Raw genomic sequence first — 25510 nt, forward strand, 5'->3', positions numbered from 1 at the left:
GATAAAATGCATAACAAAAGCAATAAGTAAAATCAAGGTTTTACTTAGATTTCAGCTGAAGATAACCGAGTGCCACGAAAGAAAAGCGTTATGAAAGCCAACATCTCTGGCATAGCATCTGGAGATGTCCTATCAGAGTCCAGTCTGCTCTTACACTCCAGGGTTTCATGGCCATTTTTCCAAACAAACTGGTGCTAGTAGAACACCTGTTGCTACAACGGCAAACCAAGGAAAATCATCCTAAGAAGTTCAGGCAGCAATATCAGCTGGAAATCGGAGTATCCAAGGAAAAGGTATTTTCTAGGCCCATTTTTTAGTGCCATCAAACGTTTAACTACTTTGCCAACCACATATATATTAACAACTATTTTAGACAAAGGTTCGTCCATCAAAAAATATATAAATCCAGCCACTATTAAATCCAGTCAGTCATCTACTCTAGCACGTCAAAAGCAAAGTTTTTTGTCACGAAGATGTGAACCCAGCCACCGGCAATCTTGCATAACCCTCTTGACTCTAAGTATTTAACCAGGAATCACCAAATCTTTCCGAGGTCTGCGCTAGGAAAACCTGACATTAAAGGTATAAAGAAGAAATAAGATTGAGCAAACGGGACAGTCTCCCACAGGCAAGCGTCACGAATCAATCTCTTTACCTTGGATCACTTAAGCAACTAAGCTCTGCGAAAAATGAAGGAGCTTTGGACACTGGCATCTTCAGCATAACACCAGAAGACGTAAGGAAAGAGCAGTAGTACTAGCTCTAACGCTTCAAAGCATTGCGGTTCTTCTTCCCATCAGTTTGGTGCTGCAACAGCAGGTCACAAGACCACCCTAAGGTATCCAGGCAGTCACATGCGTGGGGAACTTCAGTCAAGATGAAGATCAGCTCACTAGTCCTTTTTAGGGCCATCAGACGTCAAATTACCTTGCTGAAAAAATTTATGACAACTTAACAAAATTGACAAAAAACAGGCATTAGGACTGACAAAAGTTTCAACCATACCTACAGTTGTAAGAGGGCTGATTGGAAGGGAAACTTCAAATGCTTCAAATTTATGCCATTTTAGGTGTCAAGAAAGCGACGAAGACATTTCTTGCGATTAAAATAGCAGCGTCACAATCGCCAAATAAAGAATCCATTCATTAAAAGATCAGCTTTTCATTATAACCCTGACAGTTATCACTTAAATCTACCAGCTTTTTAAAAAGATTTGGATTAAATGTATTTGTATTCATCGTGACGTAGAAAAATAGTAAGATTAGGCTTCAGGACTTGGTTGCTCCGGTAATAAAGTTCTGGGATTAAGAAAAATAAGTTTTTTAAGTTATATATTTTTTCTCAGTTTTGAATATTTACAGTTCCAACAAATCACTTTTTTTTATTTACTATAACTTGAAAAAGTGAAAATTAAAGGGTTTTTAGGGCTAACTTTTATTTCATGGCAGAGGGGACGCCTGGTACTTTTTGGTATCATAATTTTTATGCAAACTTTCTTATAATGTGTGCTGTAACTCTGATACCATAGTTATATAACTTTTATAGCATTGTGTTATGATTAACCGTACTAAAAGCCTTTGCTAGATCTATAAAAGTTATTGTTGTTGGCTTACTTTGGTCTAACTAACCTTAAATTGATATAAAAATGTTTTTAAATGCATCTTTGATTCCTCTTGCTTTTATAAATTAAAATTGGTTCTAGCTAATTTTTGTTTTTATTGAAAAATGTTGAATCTGTGATGTCAAAACGTTTTAAATACCTTTGCAAAATTTGATATTAGTGATATTGATCTATAATTTTCAACTTGATTCTCGATTCATATGTGGGTAATATTTCAGCTTCTTTTGAGCTATAAGGCTACGTGAATTGTGTGATACAGAAATTAAGTATATGAGACAAAAGTTCACATATGTTATCAGACAGTTATTTACGCAGTTTACAGTTTATTCCATCTATCTCACCATTTTAATTTACATATAATAGTTTTTGCGCCATGTGTATAAGTAGGTCGTACAAAAATTGTTTTTTTTCTTACTAGAAGTAGACACGTCTTATTGAAGTTAATACTTTAGTAATCTAATCACCTAAATCTTTATCTATATTACACAGGTGATTATAATGATAATTTGTATTACCAGCTTCATGCTGTAACTGTTTTCTATGTTTGTCGTAAATACTACTTATTGCACTATTGTTGTCTGATAGTTTTTTTCAGAAATTTCCATAGTTGCTTTGTTGCATTTTATATTCGTTATATTTTTCTGATGTTTCATTTATGCGTCTTTTATCATTCATCGTAAGACTTCAACACAATTATTGTATTCTATTTTTAAACGTATTAATAATACTAAAAGAATCTTCGTTATTTTTAGTTTTGTTGTATAACACTTCTTCTCTTATGCAAAATGCCATAGCCACTCGAGTAATCTAGGTTTTCCTTAGTATCATGTGTTTTTTTCCATTTGCATATGCTTTGCACATTGTATTTTTCATGTAATATTATACATAATTGATTACAGTATTTATTGCTTTGTTTGGCTCTTTTATCGATAGAACTGTATCATAATCAACAGTTTCAGCTATTGAACTTAGTTTATTTTGATTAAGATAACATGCATGGTTTTTTAATGTTCTATGTCAGACTTTAGTTATTTAAAATAATAATCAAAAATGACCTAGTATTGGAATCTCTAATTTATAAGTTATCACTTTTAAACGGTCAGTTTTCATAGAAATATTATCAATACACGAGCCAGTTCCATCATTATGTAATGGCGTAGTCATACCAGTGAAATTCAGATAATATTAATTTTCCAACAAGCTGTTAAGAAAATTTTTTGTCAGTGTATCAGCTTTTGCTGTTTATATTAAAGTTTCTAATTATTAGATAGTTTTCTGTATATTTTTTTAGCAAACATTTTTTTAAATTTAGGATAAATTAAGTGGGTAGAAAATTATGACATCTATACGTTGCGGAAGTTTTTATTTTACTATTCTCATCAAGTTTTAAGCATTTGTATGATACTTTCAGTTGATCTATTTCAATTATTGTGGTATGATTTTGTATTTTGTCATTTATGTATAAGACTACTCCATAAACCTTATGTATTTTTCTAGAATTGTAATAAAATGTCTCGTTTTGTCTTATAAAATTAATAATCATGAAGATTTTACGATTCAGCGCAAAGTATTAACAATGGTTTTATCTTAAGTCTCTCCATGAAGAATTCTATTTTTTCATAATCCTCAATAAGTTTTTTTATATTTATATATAGTATAAAATCACTTATATTTTTATCCTCATTTAGAGTCCCAAGATAAAAATAACTACGGTCACGCTTTATTATATTTTAATGTGTATCATTGCTCGTGTTTATGTATTGACCCATGTTGTTGTTTGATTGTGGTACATTAATGTCATTTAATACTAGTACACGAAGGAGCGTGAACAAAATTTTAGACATGATTATTGTGAGAAATATGATTTGCGCTTGTAACCGAACTTTAGCGAATACGTAGTAGCAAGAAGTCGAGAAGCTGCGACGCTGCACTGCAGCATCGAAAACCTATAGCTCTTTCTTTTTCCCACGCAGTCAGTCTGTCGACACACTCGCTCTCGTACATTTTCCTTTTGCTTAAAGACACGTCTTTGTATTACTTACTTTGTATTGCTTTACTTGATTGTTTTATATTCGAACCTTAAGATAGTAAAGATTGTGACTACTTAAGATTTGTTAAATAAACACTTTTAATTCAGAGCAGAGTGACTCAGTAAATTCTTGTCCCACAGTCCTCATACCCACCTTTTTATCTAACAATTATTTAATAGCAAGAATTTTACAAGAATTCAATATCAGGCAATTATTTTTACTTTTTTATAGTATATTCAATAGAACAAAGCTAAAGCGAGAACATAAATACTCTACATAAAAAATTATGTGTTTTCAAGGTTATCGATAACCATATTGTGAAAAAATAGAAAATTATTGTTTGGAAATGCTCAGCATTGAAATTATTTTTTAACATTTGCAATAGGTAGCTTACAGCACATTAAACTACAGAAATTCCAATTCAGTAAATTTTATCACTTGAAAGTTTGGTGCACTAACTATGCAGTTACCTTACAAGAAATATAATATGGTTTTTATTTGCTACTTACGGTAATACGGCGGCACTTTCTGTCCAAACATGTTCTAAGCACAATTCTATCCTCGTCATCTCAACAAGCAAGTGTTCTGAATGTATCGTGTGATTTCTTTTATATAAACACTCTTTGCATGCTAATTCATTCAATATAGGAGCTGAAAAATTTGGATGCAAACGAGATTGATTTGTCAGATGTCCTGGAATCACGTTATTTAGTGAAGAATATATTGGATTGGATGGCGATTGACTTCGAGATATTGTTGACATTGGACTATGAGATCTTGATAAATGTTGAGATAAAAAAGAAATATTAGCAGAGCAGGTCGTAGAGTATGATGTTGCTCGTGAATGATAAGAACCCAAAGAAGAACCTTGAAATAACAAAAATTTTATGGATTAGAGAACATAATATGACTAAAATACAAGAGTATGAAGAATGAATTTTTTGTTATTATCATTTATTTTTAAATTTTTTTTATGTAAGACATTTTGGAATTTTTTTCCGTACTGTTGTAACCAAACTTGTTTAGAGTATGGTCTTAACAGTTTTATTTTAGTGTTATTCATGGGTATCTTAGGGTTCAGCTCGTAAACTTTATTTGTCTTTTTTTTAGTTGGGTAAAAATATTTATTTAAATAAAATGGATGATTTTAATTAACAAATTCTTTTATTAAAACAATTAAAAATAATTTATTCTTTTAAATAAAATTTATTAGGGTAACTCTAACAAGGTTTGGTATTAATTATATTACTGATAAATAACTTATATCTGTCATTGATTATTATAACTAATGCTTTTGAGTTCCCTTATGATTCGTGCAGTATTTTTTAATTATCCTTTAAAATACACAAATGAGTTTGTAGTCATAAGGATATTGCGATATCTGCTTACTCTAGTATCACCGGAATCACTTATAGCGGGCCTTCTTTGCTGTCCCTCTCTCCTTAACGTATTCCGATATTATTAATGTCCTTGAAATGCACCTGAATTGGCTTAGCCAACACGTTATGCCTTACGTGTATAAGTTACTCACAACTTGTAGGAGTCGAGAGTAAACTAGAACATTAGAGAACAGGTGACATATGTAAAAAGAGCAATTTTTCCTCTCAATGGTGCGTTTTTTATAGCGTCAGAGTAATAAAAGAGGCCTTTGGTTAAATTAGGTCAACCAATAAGCAATATTCTTGCAGACTGCGATGACAGCAGAACAGTAGGCTGGCACGATGATGCTTTATGTTATGATTTTATGTATTAGGAAATAACAATGCAACAGTACCAATAACATTTTTATAACAAGTGCGATTGAGATTTTTGGATCAGTGATGATACAAGCTCGCATCAACAATAAAAGAAACACCAATTACAAGTTTAAGTGTGACAAACAAATTTACAAATTTCTCAATGAATCCTCTTAGGGATCTTACCATCAATTTGGAATATAATGAAATTATGTGTTAATTACAATTTTTAAATTGGTTCACATAATTAGAAATGGATAATCAATGCGCAAGTAAGCTATTCGTTTATGCATACAAAATAATTTATGCATTCATATATATAACGTACAATTTCAATACATACTTGCATTCTTACAACGTGGCTGGTCACATTATATGTCAGCATATTTTAAAATGTTTACTTTAAAGTTAACACACACACGCACGCACGCATATCAGTGACGTATAAGCTCCACTCATCACATGAGATAGTGTATATATACACATTTCGTTTTGTATGATTTAATGAATTAATTGCGTTTTTTACTTCTTGTATAATTTGTCTGTATCAACTTAGAATGTAACAGTACTATGTCAGTCTGTAAACTCAATTTTTTTTGGATGGCTCTTCAATTTCACAACGGTGACTTGTAATTGAAATCACAAAATTGTAATCCCAGTTGAACCTTATGTTTGGATTTCAATGTTATTAACCATAGCTTTGGTGTTTTTGTTTTATTTTTCTTTCGGTAAATTATTTTACATCTGTCTTATAAAAAATTTGCAACTAAGTACTTGTTTTTCAAAAAGTATCTTCACCATAGTTTCGATATCTATCTTAAAACTACTTTGACATTTACGAGCTTACCTCTAACCTGAAGTTTTTTTCTACTAACAACGTCTGCATGATTTCACTATCTTAACAAGTCTTTTGAAGTACATACAACTTGATGAAAGTTAAGCGGTGAGTAGAACCAGCTGATGCAACGCTTAAGTGTCCATCCGTTTCTTAGTGGCGAGGGGAGAGCAGAGAGCGGGAAGCAGGGGAACACACGCTCTGGAGAGTGTAACGCGCATGCGCATACGAAGAAGCAGTCAGGAACTACTGTTTAATTAGTTAAGTCAGAGAAAGAGTGAGAGAGAGAGAGAAAGCTGAAACGTGTGTATGTGTGTGTGCATGAATGTCAAAACTCTCTTTATAGCAATAGCACATGGACTGCGCGTCTACGTTGCCAATAACCACTAACGTTTAAAAAAAGTAAGTAATATATTTTCATTTTTCCTCTATTCTTTCTCTTCATTCCGTAAGAAAGCAGTGGCTTTAGAATTAAGGGATTATCAAAGTGTTTTTAATTACATTTTTAAAAATAAAAATACAAACATTAAAACACGTGAGTTTAAAAATACCTGGTGAAAGCATAGCTCTTCTAATAAATAAAACTAAATGTAATAATTGGGAATAAGATCGAAAGAAATAATCATTCATAGCTACAAAAATAAAAAATTCAAAGCAGCTCTTGGAAAATGTAAACGTTGTAATCTACGAAAAAAAATTGTTTCTCGTTTCTTATTGACTAACTCACTGGCTTCGGAATTCAGGCATTTGTATAGTATTTTTCTATTAAATTTTTTTGAAGAAATATATATATACAAACGTCAAAATAAGTTAACTTAAAAATACCTGATAAGGTACCTGATAAATGATGAGCATAGCATTTATCATGAAAAATTCAATTGTATGTAATAAGCATCAATAAAATACTAATCTACGATAAAAATTTGTATATGATCTTTTAAGAAATACGTTAAGTGCATTTGAAATAACCGTTAATTCAAAATCACTGTCAATTCTCATTGGTAGTGACTCAGAGCGTCACACAATTACTCATTCAAAATGTTGTTGTTTTTTTCTTGTTTTTTTCTTGGAATAGCAATCAACACTTAAGGGTATGGCAAGATACACACGCCTCGACTTTATTCGGGAACCGTAAAATTTAAATCATTATTATTTATAACAATAAAACCTAAGTAAAAATTACATAATGAAAAAGTAAACTGATGGACCATAGCGTGTTTACTTTTCAAATTTAAATTTTGCGCCGTCAGCTCCTGTTGGTAACTATACATTATAAGGCTACGTATACATAAACTCTTGAAATTACAGGATTAGCTTTAAGCCTATGCAAGTGCAAGTGAGAGAACATACATTCCTGCTTCTGTGTTACGGTTTGTTATCAACAGAAGCTGATGACTCGAAATCGAGATCAATTTGGCCATCCATTAAATATTTATGAATTCTTCTTAAAACTTGGTGGAAAGCTGTTTTATTCTGCTTTTCAATTGATAATTTGTGTATTAATATATATACTTTAAATTATTTAAAAATTTATGAATTTCACATTAAAATATACATAGAAGAGTTTTTACGGTTAGGAATATTATTTTTTATATTTTTTCTGTATTTACGTTCAGAAGTTTTAATTTTTTTTAATACATACTATTTGTATCTTAAAATTCAAAAAAATGTGCCTAAGATTATGCACATTTCAGCTTAATAACTGAATAGTTAAAAGTTTCGCTTATGCCGGGGTTCCTGAGACCTACACCAGATCTTTTTTACTAGTAATCCTTAAAAATTGCTTATAAAATACTTTGTTTTACATTTATAAATATACAGTTAATCTATCTTCCTAAGATGCACTATCATGTAACAAACACGATTAAGATCATTTTAAGTGAGGATAAAGGTAACTTTGTGATGCAAGAATGAACCAAGCTAAATGAATGAATAACAATAAAGATGTTATCATAATAATAATTAAATTATGAGTTGCCATCAAAATGTTTCGCCTAAGTTTTATCTACAAGATTAGTATCTAAACTCCCAAACACCATTTATCTAGAATTAAACAAAAGGAATCAAGATTTTTCAATGATCCCTAGATATTTTAAAGCTCCTCTATTGAAGAAGATGGCTCGTGGTTAAAGTCACCATCAATTTTAAAAGGTTAGTACGGTGAGTAAGGCTGTAAATCGAGTGTAAATATACAATGAAAATCATTCCGTTCTATCTGATTACAGCTAGGGTCTGTTTCAAATGATCTGTAAATAGCAGCCAGTAATGACCAAGTTGTCTGACGGTAATTTTGCAAGAAGCTCGCACGAAAAACTCTCATACTTGGAAAAAACGGAAATCAAGAAAAAATTAAGTAAGTTGGTAAAGACATACTAATATAGGAATACGTAAAAACCAAATAATAACAAAAAATCTAGTACTTATACAAATAATCATAATTCTTCTAAAATATGGATGGAGTTTTTTACGTTAACTGAACGAGGGCAGTACGCGATTACTAAGTTGTTTATTTTCAAGCTAGAGATTTTTACATTGGAATAAACGTAAAAATATAACTAAGTTACAAAAAAAGTCAAAATAATGGTGAAAAACACAAAACCTATCACGTCTTAACAAAGGGATTTTAGATTTTATTGTTGGTCCCAATCACGGTATTAAATTTATCATCAGTTAAGTGACTTTCAGAAAATTTTTTTAATTATAAAGCAATTGAACGCCAGAGTTAAAACGGCCAGGTTACGCTACCTCACTTTACTGTTGAACAAAGATGAACTTGAGCGTTAAAGTAAATTATTCGCTCGTAATAACCATACTCATGATGCGATAGTGTATCAGATGGCAAGATCGAACGATTTGAAAATAAAAGAAATTTCCAAATTCTCACGAAAAAACTTGAGAGTTCTGGCAGAATGGCCTTTTTCTCGATTGGGTTTAGTAAGAGTCTATGTGAAAGTACAGACAAAAATCTGTGAAAAGACGCCATAAAAGCAACCCTGCGATTATAACTATACAACTTTAAGGCCAAAAAACTATCTTTAACTCGAATTTCAAGTTTATCTCTACACAAAAAATTAGGAGTAAAAAAAAAGAAAATAACATTTAATGTTGTTTAAAAAAAGTAGACAATGTACGAAATTGGTAACAAAAGCAAATAAAAAATGTACTTCAATCATTTTCGTTGTTTTTTTCTAAATTTGATTTTCTCCATATCTCATACCAAATGTAAGACAAACAATTTTATAGTGTTAAATATTAATGCATTGAGAGCTTACTTTTAGCGCATTTATATAAATCTATCCATTAATTTCTTCGCTAATTCGCTGATTCGCACACACTCACATACACACAATTTGTGAGTATCTGTAAAGCCATTATAATTGAATACTTTAATTTAACAACTTAATCTTAATTTTAAATACATAGCCTATCTTTATTTAACGTAGGAGCACGTCATTCGCTTTGACACCAGACATTTTTCAGTACTTGAACAAGGACTCGAATCGAGAACTTTAACCTCAGTAGAGTGTCATGTGGTAAAATAGTCAAGTGCATTTTTAGTATCATTGTAGCAGGTCTCTCCGTCATTTTTGAAGTCTTGACGACCATACAAACGGCAAGACGACATTGGAGCTTCTCTTGTTGAAGTGTTTGCTCATCAGAAAGTAAAGTAAAGCAATGTTCCACATTATTTATAAATCTATTTGCTCTTTATCCTTCGGTCTCTGTGCCATAACTTCCAATTTAGTATTTCCTCTTATGCTTTATGCGTCGATTCTCTTCAGTCTTTGTAGGTAATGTACTCGCTTCTACACACACACACATAGAGTATGGCTTTCTCTTAGCCTGTACATAGTGGCCACAGTAGCATAGTGGTTTAGGTTGTGGTTCTTATGGCTCGGAAACTTTGTACCACAGGCTTTTGAGTTCGAGACATAATCTTTACTCTCTTGGCTCGTACCTCTGAGAATTTCCTTTATCATATACGTATTCCAACTATGGTCCGATGGTTCGGAACCCGTGTAAAATAAGGCTCCTTATACTGTGAAGTGATTGATGTCACAATAAAATCTGAGGCGTTTTTTTACCATGCCAACGACAGTAGCATATATTTGCATAGTAACACATTAATACAGAGTCTTCCGGGCATTTTTCTCAGAAATGGCTATAAAATTAAAAAAAAAAAATCTGAGCCTGTATATGCACCATCTTGCGACTTTGTTCCTTTGCTAGTAGTCTTTTCCATTACCTCCTTACTTACTATAAAGTTAAAGTTTATTATGGCTGCCCCATTCGCAAATTAAACCCTCTATAAACCTGTAGCAGGCTGTCAGCATCCACCCTACCTTCAAGTCAACGCTACCTCATTGAGTTGCAAGCCCCTACATCTGTAGCAGGCTGTTTCACTGTTCATGCATGCTCCAATCACAAGTCGACATCACCTGCTTGAGCTGCAAGCTCTTTACACCTTTAGAAGGCTATCTTAAGTTTGAAGTCTAAACCTACATTTAACACAGTTAGTAGTAAATCAACTACTGTAGTTTCTTATTAATCAAGTTCTGAAAAGAAAGTTATGTTCAGCTAGTAATGTTACTACGCAGAATTCTTAAAAGTGTGTAGCTTGTCAAAGAAACAATTTTCTTCTTAACTGTAAGGTACTTAAGACTTTTTCGATGGATTCTAGAAAAGATTTTACTGGTCGAGAAAAGTTATGTTTCAACAATCTGGGTAATCATTCGATTGCAAAGATTCTTGCTACACTTGAGAGAAGATACATCATATGCTCGTGCATTTTTTTCAGCTGTAGCAGCCTAACTCTTCTGAGGTCTCTAAAATCAATTATTTTTAATTGCTTTTGTCTAAACATTATAAAATACCTCAAGTTGTCTATCATAAAAAAAGTACTTTCTCTAAAGTTATAAATTTGAAGCCCATGAGCAGAAAGACTGCGACCACTATGTAAAGAAATCAAAATTGTAAAAATATAAAATTATATAAATATTACACATAAAACACATGACAAAATAAAATAGAACAATTTTTTTTTTTCTTGATAATGAATTTTAAAACATCACACTAAAATTCGACAAACTAACATTATATCAACTATAACCAAAAAATTTTGACTTCTTATGAACAAAGTTATTAAGGATATTTTTGATATTTTTATCACGTAATATATCACGTACTATAATTGTAATTTTCGAACCATTCAAACGTTTTTGTCTCATTAAACTTCGTGATTAAATTTTCATTTTTTTTTAAACTTTGAAATGATCTTATGTCTGTAATATTGGTAATCAAAAGAGTCAAATATATTCTTAAGACCATCTTTACAGTAGGAAGTAATTATCAAATATCTTTTAAAGTTATCAAATAATAAATTTCTTGTTCTTTGCCAATCTTAACCACAGGATCAAATTGTAATGAATAGCGATAGAATTTTTGAAAGTGTAACATACTCATCTGAAAATTGTCAGCTTAATCATCTATGTAAATACGTCTGTTGTATAGATAATTTTTGCCTTTCTACGATTGGATCTTAACTCAACTGGTCAAAGTTACTTCAAAAACCAAATCGTAGATTAATCCCTACGTATATCAAAAGTCTTTGGTATAATATACTTACGAAAATGTCAATAATAATAATATATTGCAAGATTCGAGAGAATTGAAAGACTCCAGTTGAATTTCTGGCATATTATTTTGATCAACACAGTTCAAACGAACAGTGCAAAAATTTTAATATCATTTTTGATATGCTAGATGGAGAGCTGATGTTTTTTTTTTTACATTCGAAACGCCTTTTTGCTCAGTATGCCCTTACTTGAAAATTTAAGTAAAACGATACCAAATAGTAGACGCTCAGTCGTCTGAACGCGCAGCAATGGCTGGCGCCACGCTACGCTCCACTCAAGTTAACTATGAATATTATTGATTGAGAAATACTTTTTAAACAAATATTTTTCATTATATTTTAGTTTCACATAAAGTTCGAGATGTAGAGTTTTAGGTTTTATTATTTTATTTAGGAAAAGTTAATACTTACAGCCCATCAATGTTTTTTTTTAATTTTAATGTTTTATCATTGATTAGAATAGAAACGTAGAATTTCAAAGTTAGTATCAATTTTGCGCCATCATATCGAGATTAAAGTTTAATTCTACATTTTTCATACGACTTTTAATTACATAAAAACTTTTGTTTCATTGCAATAATTCTTTGCTCAGTAGTAGACGATTTCTTCTGTTAAAATCCAGTTACTAAAGGAAATTTAAATACTTGCACATCTTGGACCTCTCTTTAAGTTGGCTTCAATACCGTCACACGCTTTCTTTCCACAAGCAGTAGCAGAAAAATGACATTCAAAATCAGTTTTAAAATCTTTTTTGTAAAAAAGTATGTTTCTAATATTGCTCTTATTTTCGAAATGTTGATTGGCCTCATAAGTTATATAAAAAATTTTCTTTACTATAAACTGGGACTTCAAATGATTTACTATAACTTTTTGTTACTCATTTGCAGCAGTTGTATCATGATTTAGGTTATCAGAAATAACAGTAATACTTAGGTGTTAGTGCTCATATTTTCTTTACAATAAATTACAACTGTAAAAATGGAAGCTTCGTTATTGTTTCAATGGAAAGATTGGGTTAAATTCTGTACAACAAACACATAGTTTTCCGAGAAATCACAAGTTAAGATACATCATTTACCTTTAAGATCATTTCTCATTGATAAATAAAAAGTAATTATTTCGTAGCAAAGTAATCATCAGTTTTAAGTTTTAATAACTTTTTTCCTAATGAAACAAAATCAAGAGAATTCAAAGTTTGTGTAGCAATGGTACATCTGTCTGTTTGGAACCACTATTTATGTTTTATTTTAAAAATATGATGTTTTTTAAAACATTCAAGGAGATGCGGTGATAACGTTGACATATAAATCTAGACATTCTGCACCTAAGAAATATTTTTTAATAGAGTTATTGCACACTACTGCTTAATACAGTCCTAGTCGTTTTTGAGAGGCAGTTTATCTATGTACTCATTGATAAGTTGATCTATAGCTTCAAGAATTATTTTAAAGTTTTTTTGACTTCCACATACGCATATATTATGTCTACCACTATTTCAGCTAAAACGCAGCGTAATAGTCTTAACTGTGAAAATTTAGTATGATTTTAAATGAAAATGAAATAAACAGTTGAAGATTCTTTTTTAATTATACAAAACTATATTGAATTATAATGTACGAGCGTACTTTATTGTTAAATGAATAATTAAATGTTATAAAACTAATAATATTAGTCAACTAAAGCGGAGCGTGGTGCTGCGCCCTGCTCCCCCCCCCCTCGTCGATTGGTTCTTAATGTCAAAAAACTTTAGGTTTCTATTCAATTCATAAGAAAAAATAATAATAATGCCTTTCTCGATGTATAGAATGATTTTTTCGGAAAACTAACCACATTATCGGAAAGCTGGCCAAAAAAATATCAAAAATGCTATTTGCAACTTTTTTTTAGGCTCATAATAAGGCCAAGGAAGGGAGCTGAAAATAGTTATTTCTTGCGCTCATACGGCGGGCCTGGAAAGTTTCCCGTTAAACATCTTATATTCGCCTTTTCCTACTTTTTATTCTCACCACTTTTATCCCACCACTTTTCTCCACAAAGCTTTACACATTCTTGTCTAAAGAGAAGTTACAATGCAGATGATTCTAGTATGCAAAACAGTGCAGATAATCTTAGTACACCAAAGAATGTTGATAGGCAGAACAGTGTGGATACTCCTTACCCACAGTAACAAGATTAACTATCAGCATTATAGAATCGTATAGCAACTGGTGTAACAATTAACCGTCGATACGTAAACATTGTTTACTACTCAGACGATAGAAAGTTATTTTATCGAAAGTTACAAGTGCTATAGAACAACGCATGGTTCTGAACATAAATTTTAAGCTTACTACGGAGTATATGATTAACAAGAAAGAAAGAAGCTTGTCCTAACGTGCAGAAAAGTGATAATAAGTAGTTTATGTGGGCAATTCTACCTGATTTGCATCCTGTTAATCAAAATTCACGACAAATTACTCATTGTCAATCCTATAAGAGTGAACTTGACATTGATGTAATGAAGTTTCTAGTTCCCTTAAAACAAATAGAAAAATCTGAGAAACGAGATGCTGTATCTGTTTATGTTTAAATGCTAAAAATCATTGGTGATAAACATTGAGTATTACCATGTCACATTACTTCCAAGAAAAAGGATGATTGATGTCACATATATTATTGGTGGATAAATATATCTGCAGATGTTTCAATTGATTGAAGATTGATTTTTAAAAATATGTGCTTTTGTTTAATAACGTAATATGTCAAAACTTTCATAAAGATTAGAATGAGAAATTCAATAGTAATAAAAAATATAATAATAAAAATAATAACGATGAGTAAAAAATATTGTACAAACTAAAAAAAATCATATATACTTAAATAAAATCTGTCAAGATCAGTGGTGAATTATTTAAAAAAACACAAACAAAAGTTTTGAGAGTGTGATGGATGCTTACATTTTTTGTACAGTAAAAATAAGCGCAGCATATGTAAGCGCGATTGTGGAAACCTTGACAAGTGCCGAAAGAACCTGCTAACTGAAGATAATAACATTTTTAAGTCAAAAAATTGTAACTTGCCACAAAAAAAGATTTGCGTCATCCATGCAGATTTTAAGTGTTTTCTTAAGCCTGTAGAAAATAATATGTGTCCATTTCAAGAACATCAAGTCAATCATATGGACTTTTATGTGAAGTACAGCTTTAACAGCCAATCAGTTTATAAGAGTTATTAAAGATAAGATGATACGGAGACTACAGCAAAGCGATTCATTCAAGAACTGAAAGCTGTTGCAGATTATCTGCAACAGTTATATGAGAATCTAAAGGCTATGATCTTGACTTAAGCAGAATAGAATAAGTTCAGACAATCAGAAACTTGTCACATTTATAGTGGTTTATTAGCAAAAAATCAGATAAAAGTACGAGATGATTGTCATCGGGCTGAAAAATTTAGGGGTGTTTCACGAAAATCTTAACATTTACTATTAAACATTAAGATTTATACCAGTGATATTTAAAATTCCAACAAACTACGACTTACACTTCATTATCAAAGAGTTAGCCACACATCAGGTTTTCGAGGAAGAGTCAACATTATTGCCAAAACCAAGGAGAAATACATCCCATTTACGAAGCACATAAAAGGCAGTAACATTAGTTTCTAATTTGTTGATTCGTACCATTGATGACCTCCACCTTAGAAAAATTAGTATCATGATTTAAAAAGTGTGACATTACTTACAGTAAATTCTAGTGGATAAATAGGAAGACGCAGACAAGGCTCTCGATCAGAGAGGGTGTATTTTCTGATGACTACGTTATTTTTCTGGAAAAGCTAAGAGAAAGAGTAATATCGTATCAAGTAGAGTTTTAGAGTAAGTTAAATGATAGCAAAATTTTGATTCAGACTACAAGTACGTGCAGACCGTTTGAAAAACATTTAGAATTCAATCGTTAGGAGATTACTCTAATTTTCGTTTGACAACGTTTTACTCGTGCCAGATGTCTTTGAGAACTTTCGATTAAGTTGCAAGGCAGCATACGAGTACATTACACCACATCCAGTTTGATGTGGGACACCATGTATCAGCTTACCCAAGTTAAATAAGAGCAGATAACCGACATAGACATACTCCTATTCATGAAGAAAAGTACGAGAGAAGGTGTAAGTCAACGATGCAACTGCTACGCCAAAATAAACAAAAGGTACATGAGTAAGCATCATTATCCCAAGGCAAACATCTGATGTATTTTGGCAAAAACACTTTGTATGGATGAAAAATAAAGCAGCCATTACTCAAAAGAAATTCTAACGGGATTGACTACAACAAGGAGTCAAACATCCTCGATATACTGGATGATAGTTATGGCTACATACTAGAAGTAGATTTTGAGTATCCAATAGCTATCTACGATAATTGTGAAGATTGACCTATATACTTGTAAAGTATAACTCCACCTCGAAACAGCAAAGGCTCATAACGGCTTTGTATGATAAAGAGTAATATAACATACATTACATAGCTTCGAAGGAAGCTCTCGCACGTAAACTAGTGTTCAAGAAAGTTTATAGAGTGCTGCGTTTTAGAAGAAAAATATGGTTTAAATACTATTAAGATTTATACATAGAGAACAGGAAATATAGTAAAAAGAGTTTCAAAAGCTTTTCCTTTAAACCATGATTAATGCCATGTATGGTTATACTTCGAAAAATAAGTGAAAAAGAGTGGACATCGATTTTTCGAACTAGTAGAAACACTATAATGCAGAAATACTCTTTGCCCTACCAAACGTCCACAATCACTCGATCTTTGCTGTAAACGTTGCAGCTATACAGCCTGCACGTAGAAAAATCAGTTTAAAAAAACCAGTGTATGCTGGTTTATGTGTACTTGATGCAAATACGACTTTAACTATTCATACTTAAAAAAAACGTTTCAATAAGCACAACTTACCGTACACCAAGATGAACAGCTTGATATATTAGATTTGCGGTCAACATGTCTACGATATTATGAGCCAAGACATCGAGAAGACACATCAGATTATCCAGCGAGTTATCAATTTGATTTACCCTATGTGGACAGAAAGTCATTAAGCTTATAAATAAGGAATACTGTGGCAGCATCATGACAGAATTCCTTGCGCTACGAAGTAAAATGTATTGCATCCACGTGCAAATTGAGAAGCGCATTAGGAAGGCAAAGAGTGTCATAACAGCTGTTGTCAAGACTAAAATTGAATTTAAAGACTACTGAAACTATCACTTTAATAAGTTTACAGCAATTTATCAGCAAAACGACAGACTATAGACAATTCATCGGCCGTATGGATCAACATAGAAAAATAGCTCTTAGTCCACGAAATCACAAAATCCAATAACTTCCAGACAGCAAAGATACGTTACCCTGGGGCTCAATATTACTATAGAGGATAAAGATCGCCACTGTTCAATATGCTTGGTTATTTAGAAGGCAGAAGAGCTACTAATAAAGCCACATTATTGAAAACAGCTCGCTCTATTACTTAACGAGCTAGAGAGTTTACTTAACCCCTGGAAGTATACACCTTCTGGCAAAAAAACAAGAATTTGATTCTTCGGGGTGAATTTTTTTTTTCAGTCTTATATGTTGTAAAAGTATACTTATATTTCTTTGTTTGTTTCAGCGAAATAGACGTTGCTACACTGTACATTTCCAGCTTTCCACAAACCCTACATTTTTTGTATTATCTCATGATCATAGCTAGGATTTCCTGCAGATCTTTCTGCTATGAATAATCAAAATCAATTAATCAGCTCATTTAGATCGTCTTAGCGCACATAATCCACTTGCAGCCGTTGTATTGTTTTAACTTTAAACTTAAATAACTATGATCCACCCTTTTTTGTAGCAATGAGATCAAACATTAAAGCTATAATTAAATTAAATTTATTACTATTGTACACACTAATGGATCTATTAATGTTGTAAGCCTTTCTATGGGCACCTTAAGTATTCAAAAGCATGTAATATTTTTCTAAACCATCTCCAGTCATACACGATCTATCAGGATTTTTTTTATGAGTAGCTCCATTGAACCATCACTTATTGTAAAGTTTAAAACACTTATCTTCAAAAAATTATTTTTGAAATATATCAATGAATTACCAAGCTTATAAAATCCATATTCTTTCCACACTCCATGAACCAAATCCAATTAATCTCTTAGATTTTTGTCAATTATATTATTTGTAAAAACACATTGTCAAGGTCATGACGTTGATTTTAAGTGGTAACAACCATTGTGTTATCGTCATCGTTTTCCCTTTAATTTACAGCAGAGGTAAACATCGTCTTGTCATCGCTGTATTCTTCTTGTTTCATCTGTTTAATACGTAGCAGCTCGCCTTTATTGTAAATTACAGAATGTTTTCAGTAATAATTTTTCGAAAAGAATCAGTAATAGATTTGAAGGTCCCATTAAGGGCTCTTTGGTCTTATTTTTTCCAAATTTCAATAATAGAAATTTTTTTCGAAGACCTCTCTAGTCTTCACTAATTAATGAAGTACATCTTTTTCTCCTTTAAACATGTTGATACTATGAGAGTCTATCCCATACCTTATGTCTTTCAATAGATAGCAAGTAGTTATTGCAACACAGTAGTCCGTCACAACAAACTCCCACCACCTGGTGAGAGTTTCCGAACGGGCCACTGCAACACTGCTCCTTTACTAGGAAGTAAAAAGGACTACCCCTCACCCTTCGCCAACCCCCACTGCCTGGTGAGAGTTTCTAAACAGAACCAATGTGCCACCGTATACTTACTAGATGAGGGGGTATCCCCTTCTCCTACACCTGAACTGGAGATACTTTCTAGGCAAGCCAATATGCATTTCTCCTCCTCACATTTTCTTACTAATCAGCTGCTATGATTGTCTGAACTCTCTTTGTGTATGTGTTTAATCGTATTAGTTATTAATAAGCGAGTACACCAAGAGGATATTCAGTCTTTTTACTTTTATTTTACATTTTAATTTTCATTACTATAAGCAAAAGGAGTAAGTTTACGGTTAAATAACAACAAAAATATTACATTTATTTTATTTATTTCTATGATTCATAGTATTAGCAAGGGAATTCACATGAAAAGATGCAATATTGTACACAATATCACACAGGGAATCTTTAATCAGTGTCCTGTTTTACAATGTTATGTGCTTCAATTTTTTCGTGAATACCCTGCACATCGTTATCATTGAAATCGCTCACGATATTTGTACAACATTTAGAATGTAGTAATTACTTTGTGCTTCATGCATACTACTACCGTCTTCTAAAATAAAGTCTATAAACTCCTTTGCTACGATAGGAATGTAATTGGATATTTCACTGAATTTGTGTAAATTACAATCGACGCAATGTACAACTAATTTGTGTAAATGATTGAAAGTTACTCGTTTTAACACTTAACATCAATGATACTTCTTTGCAGCTATCTCGTTCAATTTCTTTAATATCGATGGCCTTTTTCGTATAGCTCATCGTAAGCTTCAAGGACCAGTTGGACCCGTAAATCTTGATATCTTGCAAGTTGCTGTCATCCGTCGTAAAACATTTTTTAATGTTGGAAAAGGCTAACTTAAACTCGTTCCAACAAGAAACCGTCAAAAAAATTCCTTCGAAATCTACGCCCAATAGACAAACGTTTTCCTAATCGTTTTTCAACAATTTTTCGTATTCAAGCCCAACGATTATTTTTTTACAAAATAATTTATTCAATTTGTAAAGCTTCAAATAATCTGAGGGAGCGGTTATTGTTGATGCTGCTTTGAGGTTGACAAATCCAAAGCTTCTCACTCTAAGACACTAGTTTTTATAGGCTCCATTGTCTCTTTGTTACAATGTGTTAACAGTCCAATGATTGACCGGAGACTGACAGCAGATTTTTGTTGAAGTAAAAATGTATGCTACTCATTATTTGAAAGAGCAGGGGGTATTAAAAACGCTTGGGGGTGGTACCTCACGTTTAAGCTTGTCAAAACTGCACCAACTAGAATTTTGGATAGTATAACTTGAAAAACAAGTATGAACTCTAAAACAAAAATGCTGACTGTACATTCAGAGGAAGACTTGTAAAATGCTGACATTTTTATTTTTTAGAACTTGTAACAGTTTGTAGCTGAACTTTTTTGGAATGCGCGGACGACAAATAATAAGCACAAAATCACAATGATACATAACAGAACCTTCGAGTTAAATTTCATATCAACGATATTTTACAACAACTACTTTGTAAGCACTTTATTGGACATTTGCTGTTACTTGATACATAGTTTATATTTCTATTGAGACATCCTAACGAAATAAAACGTCTTGAGATTTCATAATTTTTTTCATATCCTAGATAAAATTATCAACAAACTTTTTGAAATGTAACCAATATATGACTTATGTAAAACAGAAACATTAAACAAAATTGACTACATACATTTAAGGATAGGCTTTCTAACTGTTTAGTTCCAACGCAATTTTTTACAATTTTTTTTAAAGCGATTAATGTGTTCTGATACCTACGGATTTCAAGAATAATATCGAACTCACCATACGCTATACAGTAAACAGTCAAAGTAAGAGCGTTGGCAAGTCGAACGTCCAATCTAACGTGACCATGATTTATTAAGTTTGGATGACAATATTCGTTGGCCGATAAATCTGGTGTTAAATAGAAAGCAAAGAGGCAGGAAACGTTGGGATGAGATTCGTGACATATATCATTTCCTTTTTGAGAAAGTGTACGCCCGTTCCTAGAAACAAGATATGACGAACATCTGTGTATAAATTATTCGTTTTAAAGTCTGGCTGTAATGGTTTAGAAGGAACTTGAACTCTGTCAACAAACAAATAAAAAAAGTAAAACTGAAATGATGAAAAATAAACGGAGTTATAGTGCGATCGCTATTATAAGCTTGATTTTTAACCAAAAACGACGATCATTCGATTAGGTAACTGACCAAAAATAATATTATCCAAAATTTAGCTATGAATACCGCTGTGCGTCACCACAGCTGTTGCTTCGACTGGCATGAGCGGATATTTTTCCAAGCTCTTTGACAAGGCTTTGGTATGGGCTAGCAAAACAGGTGGGCTTACTTGAACGCACCTCACTAAAATATTTGCTTCTTCGGTATAAACGGGAATCAAGTTTACAGTATCTATGACACACAATGCGTCACGAGATCTTACTAATCGCATTCTCAACTTGACGCCAGTGATGAGTTATTTTTCCTGATTGCATATATCGCAATGAAGATAACTAATCAAATTAATCGATTTCCTTGTTCGTAGTAATATACATCGCTTAATGCTGTCATCCAACACATCGTCCATCTTTGTCACCGTATCATCGCACCACAAGATACTCGTTAAGTCGGATGATTTTGAGCATCGTGTGTGGATGATCAATGTATTCGTCACCATGACCTGGTCCGACACATTCAATCGGTGAATCATGAGTGAGTGATGAAACCAGCTTGCATTAAATCGAGTGCGATCCCTCGATAGTTGATTGAGTCGGTGGAGGATCAAACAAAAGAAAAGTAGATTTTGAACTTTTGCAAGAGTAACTATGTAAAAAAGCCATTTTTTTTAAATTCAACTTTCGAAAATATCTCTTGCAGTTCTCATTTCCTTTTTCTTATCGTTCTTATCTTATTCTTTTTATCTTGTTTGCACGTTTTCTTATTACTCTTACAACGCTTACGACGCCTTCACAGAACAGTTCTACGAAGCAATTGCAACTGAAATGGCTAGTCTAGTCAGCCAAATTTATATCCTGAACGTTCTAATCGTTTGTCCAATTTTTCTTAGTCGCTTTCCTTTAGCGTATTACTAGATCATTCGCGTGCGAAATGTAAATGAGAAAGGTATATTTTTAGTGGTGACGTCAGACATAGTTTATACCTGCACGAACAGCTTCTTTGCCAACAGCTTTGGCAGCTCGTTTAATGAGTAGTAAGACTTGTCAGAATACTCCGGCAAGAAACAATTTGATACCTCCATGTCTTCGTTATCCTCAAGGTGTTCAATACCTCGTTGATAGGGGGACCCTACGTAAGTGCATCCAACATCTTCTTCACTGTTTTCGTAAATTGTCATCAGACTTTCACTACCACCACCACTATCACTTTGTGCAATAAAATAGTCCTCGTAGGAATCTTTAATTTTTAAATCAACACGTTAAAAGTGAAGCGTTACCATCAGCGTCCCAGAATCGAGTAGTATGGGTCTATTAATTGGTTCCCTTATGTCGATTTTAATGTTGTGAAATGAATTAAATAATAATGGTATGTACATAGAAGGTGAGAAAATTTTATATTTATAACAACCGTACGCGTTACCTTGAAGGTTCAACGACACGGCCCGCCATAACAGCAACTAAACGTCTCTTAAGAGGTATGGTTCGCAAATGACACTGTCAATCATTAGCATCGACAGTAATGTGTTGGCGAGATTTGTAGGATGAACAGATCAAATTTCGTTCTTTTCCAAGACAAGACATAATGTACTTTTAAAGCCCAAGATCTTACGTCATTTTTTGAATAATACTAAGCGATACGTGTATTCACTGTGCCCTGTTTCGGAAAAAACTAACTTAGCCACTACGTAACCACTTCTTTTAAAACTGAAAACCACGTTGCGTGGTATTAAAACTATTGATTTTTTGTGTAATTTCTTCGATACTTCCGTACAAACCAAGGCGTACGTTATAATCAACATGAATCACAGGACGTTCTCAATGTACGTTATTGTGTAGCCGCAAAGTGCATTTTACAGTAATTTTTTCCGCTATTTTTATCGCATGTTGAAATGACAATAGTTATCAAATCTCTGTTATCCCAACACTATCGACCTTGCAAACTTATTTTCTGAGGAAATCTTGTCACAAAATACGTAATAGTATTATTAAGGTAATACTGCATTCTACTGTTGCTAAGCAACACAACGTAAAATTCGTTCTTCATTTCATTTGTTTTAAATCATTACCCTCTACCAAGGAATTAAATTTTTCAGGATACTCCTTCCAGCTGACCGATTATTCTTTAGAACGTCTTCTACGTCAACTTATTAATACTTTTCAACCTCGAAAAAGCTCTTGTTCAATTTCTTTCGCACTCTGCTTAACTTTTCCTTATAAAAAAAACCGTCAATATCTTTCTCAGCCTGAAAAAATATGATGGAATTTGTCGTGTGCAAGAGATATGTACATTTATAAACAACTCTGAAGTCCAACCACTTTCGTAACCTCTCTTAAAGACACTTCTCATCTTACTGATGCGAACTAAATCTGCAACGTTGTACTTTGGATGTTTATAAATGTCTGCCGTAATGTTGCTTTCTATTTCCACATGCCTGCACAACATTGGGTAAAGTCTCGTCAGCTAACACCATCTTTGTCGACGAATGCTCCGTATTACTGTATGCCTTTGTTTGTGTATGTAAAATATCACCATATCCTTTTTTTATAAGTTCTTATTAAACGTTCAGCTATTGCAGCCTTCGTTTGAGAACTACGTGCTACTCTGTAAGCAATTTTATTATCTTGTAAAACAAATTAAATTTTACGGCCTACAAATTTTTTACCTCTATTCGATTGCAGACACATTGGTGTACGATCATCACTTCTTCATAAACTATGTTGAAATTCTTCGGCAACATTTATCGATGTTCTATCCTTGAAAGGTTCCGCTCAAACGTATTTGCTGATGACATCGATAACAACGAGAACATAAGCATAGCCATCATTGTAAGTTTATTAAGCTATCAAATCCATTAAATCAGCTTCCCACACGTCGTCAAAGTTACGCACGTTTTAGCTTCTTCCGGGAAAACAATTCCTTATAGGTCTATGTAAATAATAGGCACCCTGAATCTCTAGCCAAGTAATAACGTTTAATCGCAAATATTCATTTTTCACAGCACTTGCTAGTTTGTTACCAGCCGCATATGAAGTTGGTCACGCTGCTTTGTAGTAAAGATTTTGCAAAGCATTATGCATTATTCTTTTTCTTTTTTTTTTTGTTCGACTTAGATCCAATGGTTCTCTTGCAGCGAAAGAAAAACTTCTCAAACGTAATCTTGATACTTATGAAGGATGTTGTCAATAAAACGACTGTTCGCTCATCTGGCGGTGTTTCTTTGGCAACCATACGCAAAAAAACAGATTCAGCCAATGCCTAATCGGCTTTTAGATGTTCATCCTTCTTTTCCGTAGCGTAGGCAAGACCGTACTTATAACATGCTCCGTCAAAGGGGTTTATACCCACATCACCATGCTTAATGCGCTTCAATAGCTTCATGACAGGACCTGAAAATTTGTATTCATGTACATGCATTTCAAACGGTAGCAATTCGAGTAAAGCGTCATGAGCACTGTTTTTTTCTTCCTTTTGAGTTTTACTTATGTATCGTTGCCTTGGTCACTTTTCCACTGCATTTTAAACACACTTTTGCGGGATGTTTGCCATACAACGTGCCACTGCAAACTGATCACGCCCCACCGGTGTGCATTTTTTCCCGTCCCTCAAGGCATCGTTCACCAGATCGATAATAATCGACTGCGGTATGCGAACGCCACCTATGATAACAGTATTTTCATTGCTCCACTCAAAGTTACCAGTAGCACGTGGTCGTTGTATGATAACTACAGCTTTTTAACAAAACTTTTTTGGTACGCTTTTAATAACCTCGGTACTGTGTTTCCTCTTCAGTATGCTTTTCTTCGTTTTCATCGACGTCATTATCAGAGGAATCGTTATCTTGTGATGCTTTGGTGTTCACCGTGGTCGCGTCAGCATGTCGTTTTCTTTCACTGTCCAATTATGAAAAAATCTTAAGGCGTAAATACCATTGCAAAATTTGAATACATTTCTTCCACTTTTCTCACTCATCAGTATACGTTAACTCAAGATGATTATTTCTGCGTCGAATCGACTCATTGTTATACCCAGAGTTTGCACAGATTTCAGACCATCGTTGAAAAATCTGCTTCACAATTGGTTTAAGCTTTCTTGAGGCACAAGAGTCATTTTTTTTGCATGCTTCATGTTTGTTAAATTATCGACAACACTGTTTCACGGAGCGGACCCATCAAATCATTGAGAATGTTTAATGCACACTTGCAAATATACTTGATTAGTGTCGAATTGGCTTTGCGTAACTCGGCTTCGCTCTCAAAATGGTGACGTCTTTTCGACCCAACAGGGAACGTGACTTTGACGCCATTACAACGATTCGATTGGAACTTGGTTTGCCATGTCACTTCTTTTTATCTGTTTTTTAGCCACGTACAGGTACAGATACTTGTCATCGAGAAAAATGCAAGTTCGAAATCGACAATTATCCGGTGTATTTTGCTTCAGATCCAAAAAAAAGGTAACCAAACAGTCAAGAAGTAGCGTACCAATACGACTCTTGCAAGAACCAAGGTATTTCCAGACACACTTTTCTCGAATTTGTACGTATTGATCGATGACTGCCTTTAGTGAATCAGTCAACGATACCGCCACTACCATACTATTCGTGCATCAAATCGTTAAGAATGACCAGTTTTGGTCTATGGTCGCTCGCCCGATAGCTGTTTTGTAGTCATCCCTTGTGGAACTCAATATTACTCCCGAGATCTCGGTAACCA

General features: G+C 33.0%; 1 protein-coding gene across 1 annotated transcript in view; it reads right to left on the reverse strand.

The window, feature by feature from the left end:
* The window catches only part of shtd (anaphase promoting complex subunit 1), a 901519-nt gene that overhangs the window by 546447 nt on the left and 329562 nt on the right, over positions 1-25510 (reverse strand). The window contains exon 7 of the mRNA XM_089595858.1: positions 4161-4518. Within this exon, the coding sequence (XP_089451984.1) occupies positions 4161-4518 (358 nt within the window). The remainder of the gene's footprint in view (positions 1-4160; positions 4519-25510) is intronic.

Source organism: Copidosoma floridanum, unplaced genomic scaffold (genome assembly GCF_036245765.1).
Source record: "Copidosoma floridanum isolate Cflo_tuat_1 unplaced genomic scaffold, Cflo_Japanese_pri ptg000004l, whole genome shotgun sequence".
Classification (NCBI taxonomy): domain Eukaryota; kingdom Metazoa; phylum Arthropoda; class Insecta; order Hymenoptera; family Encyrtidae; genus Copidosoma; species Copidosoma floridanum.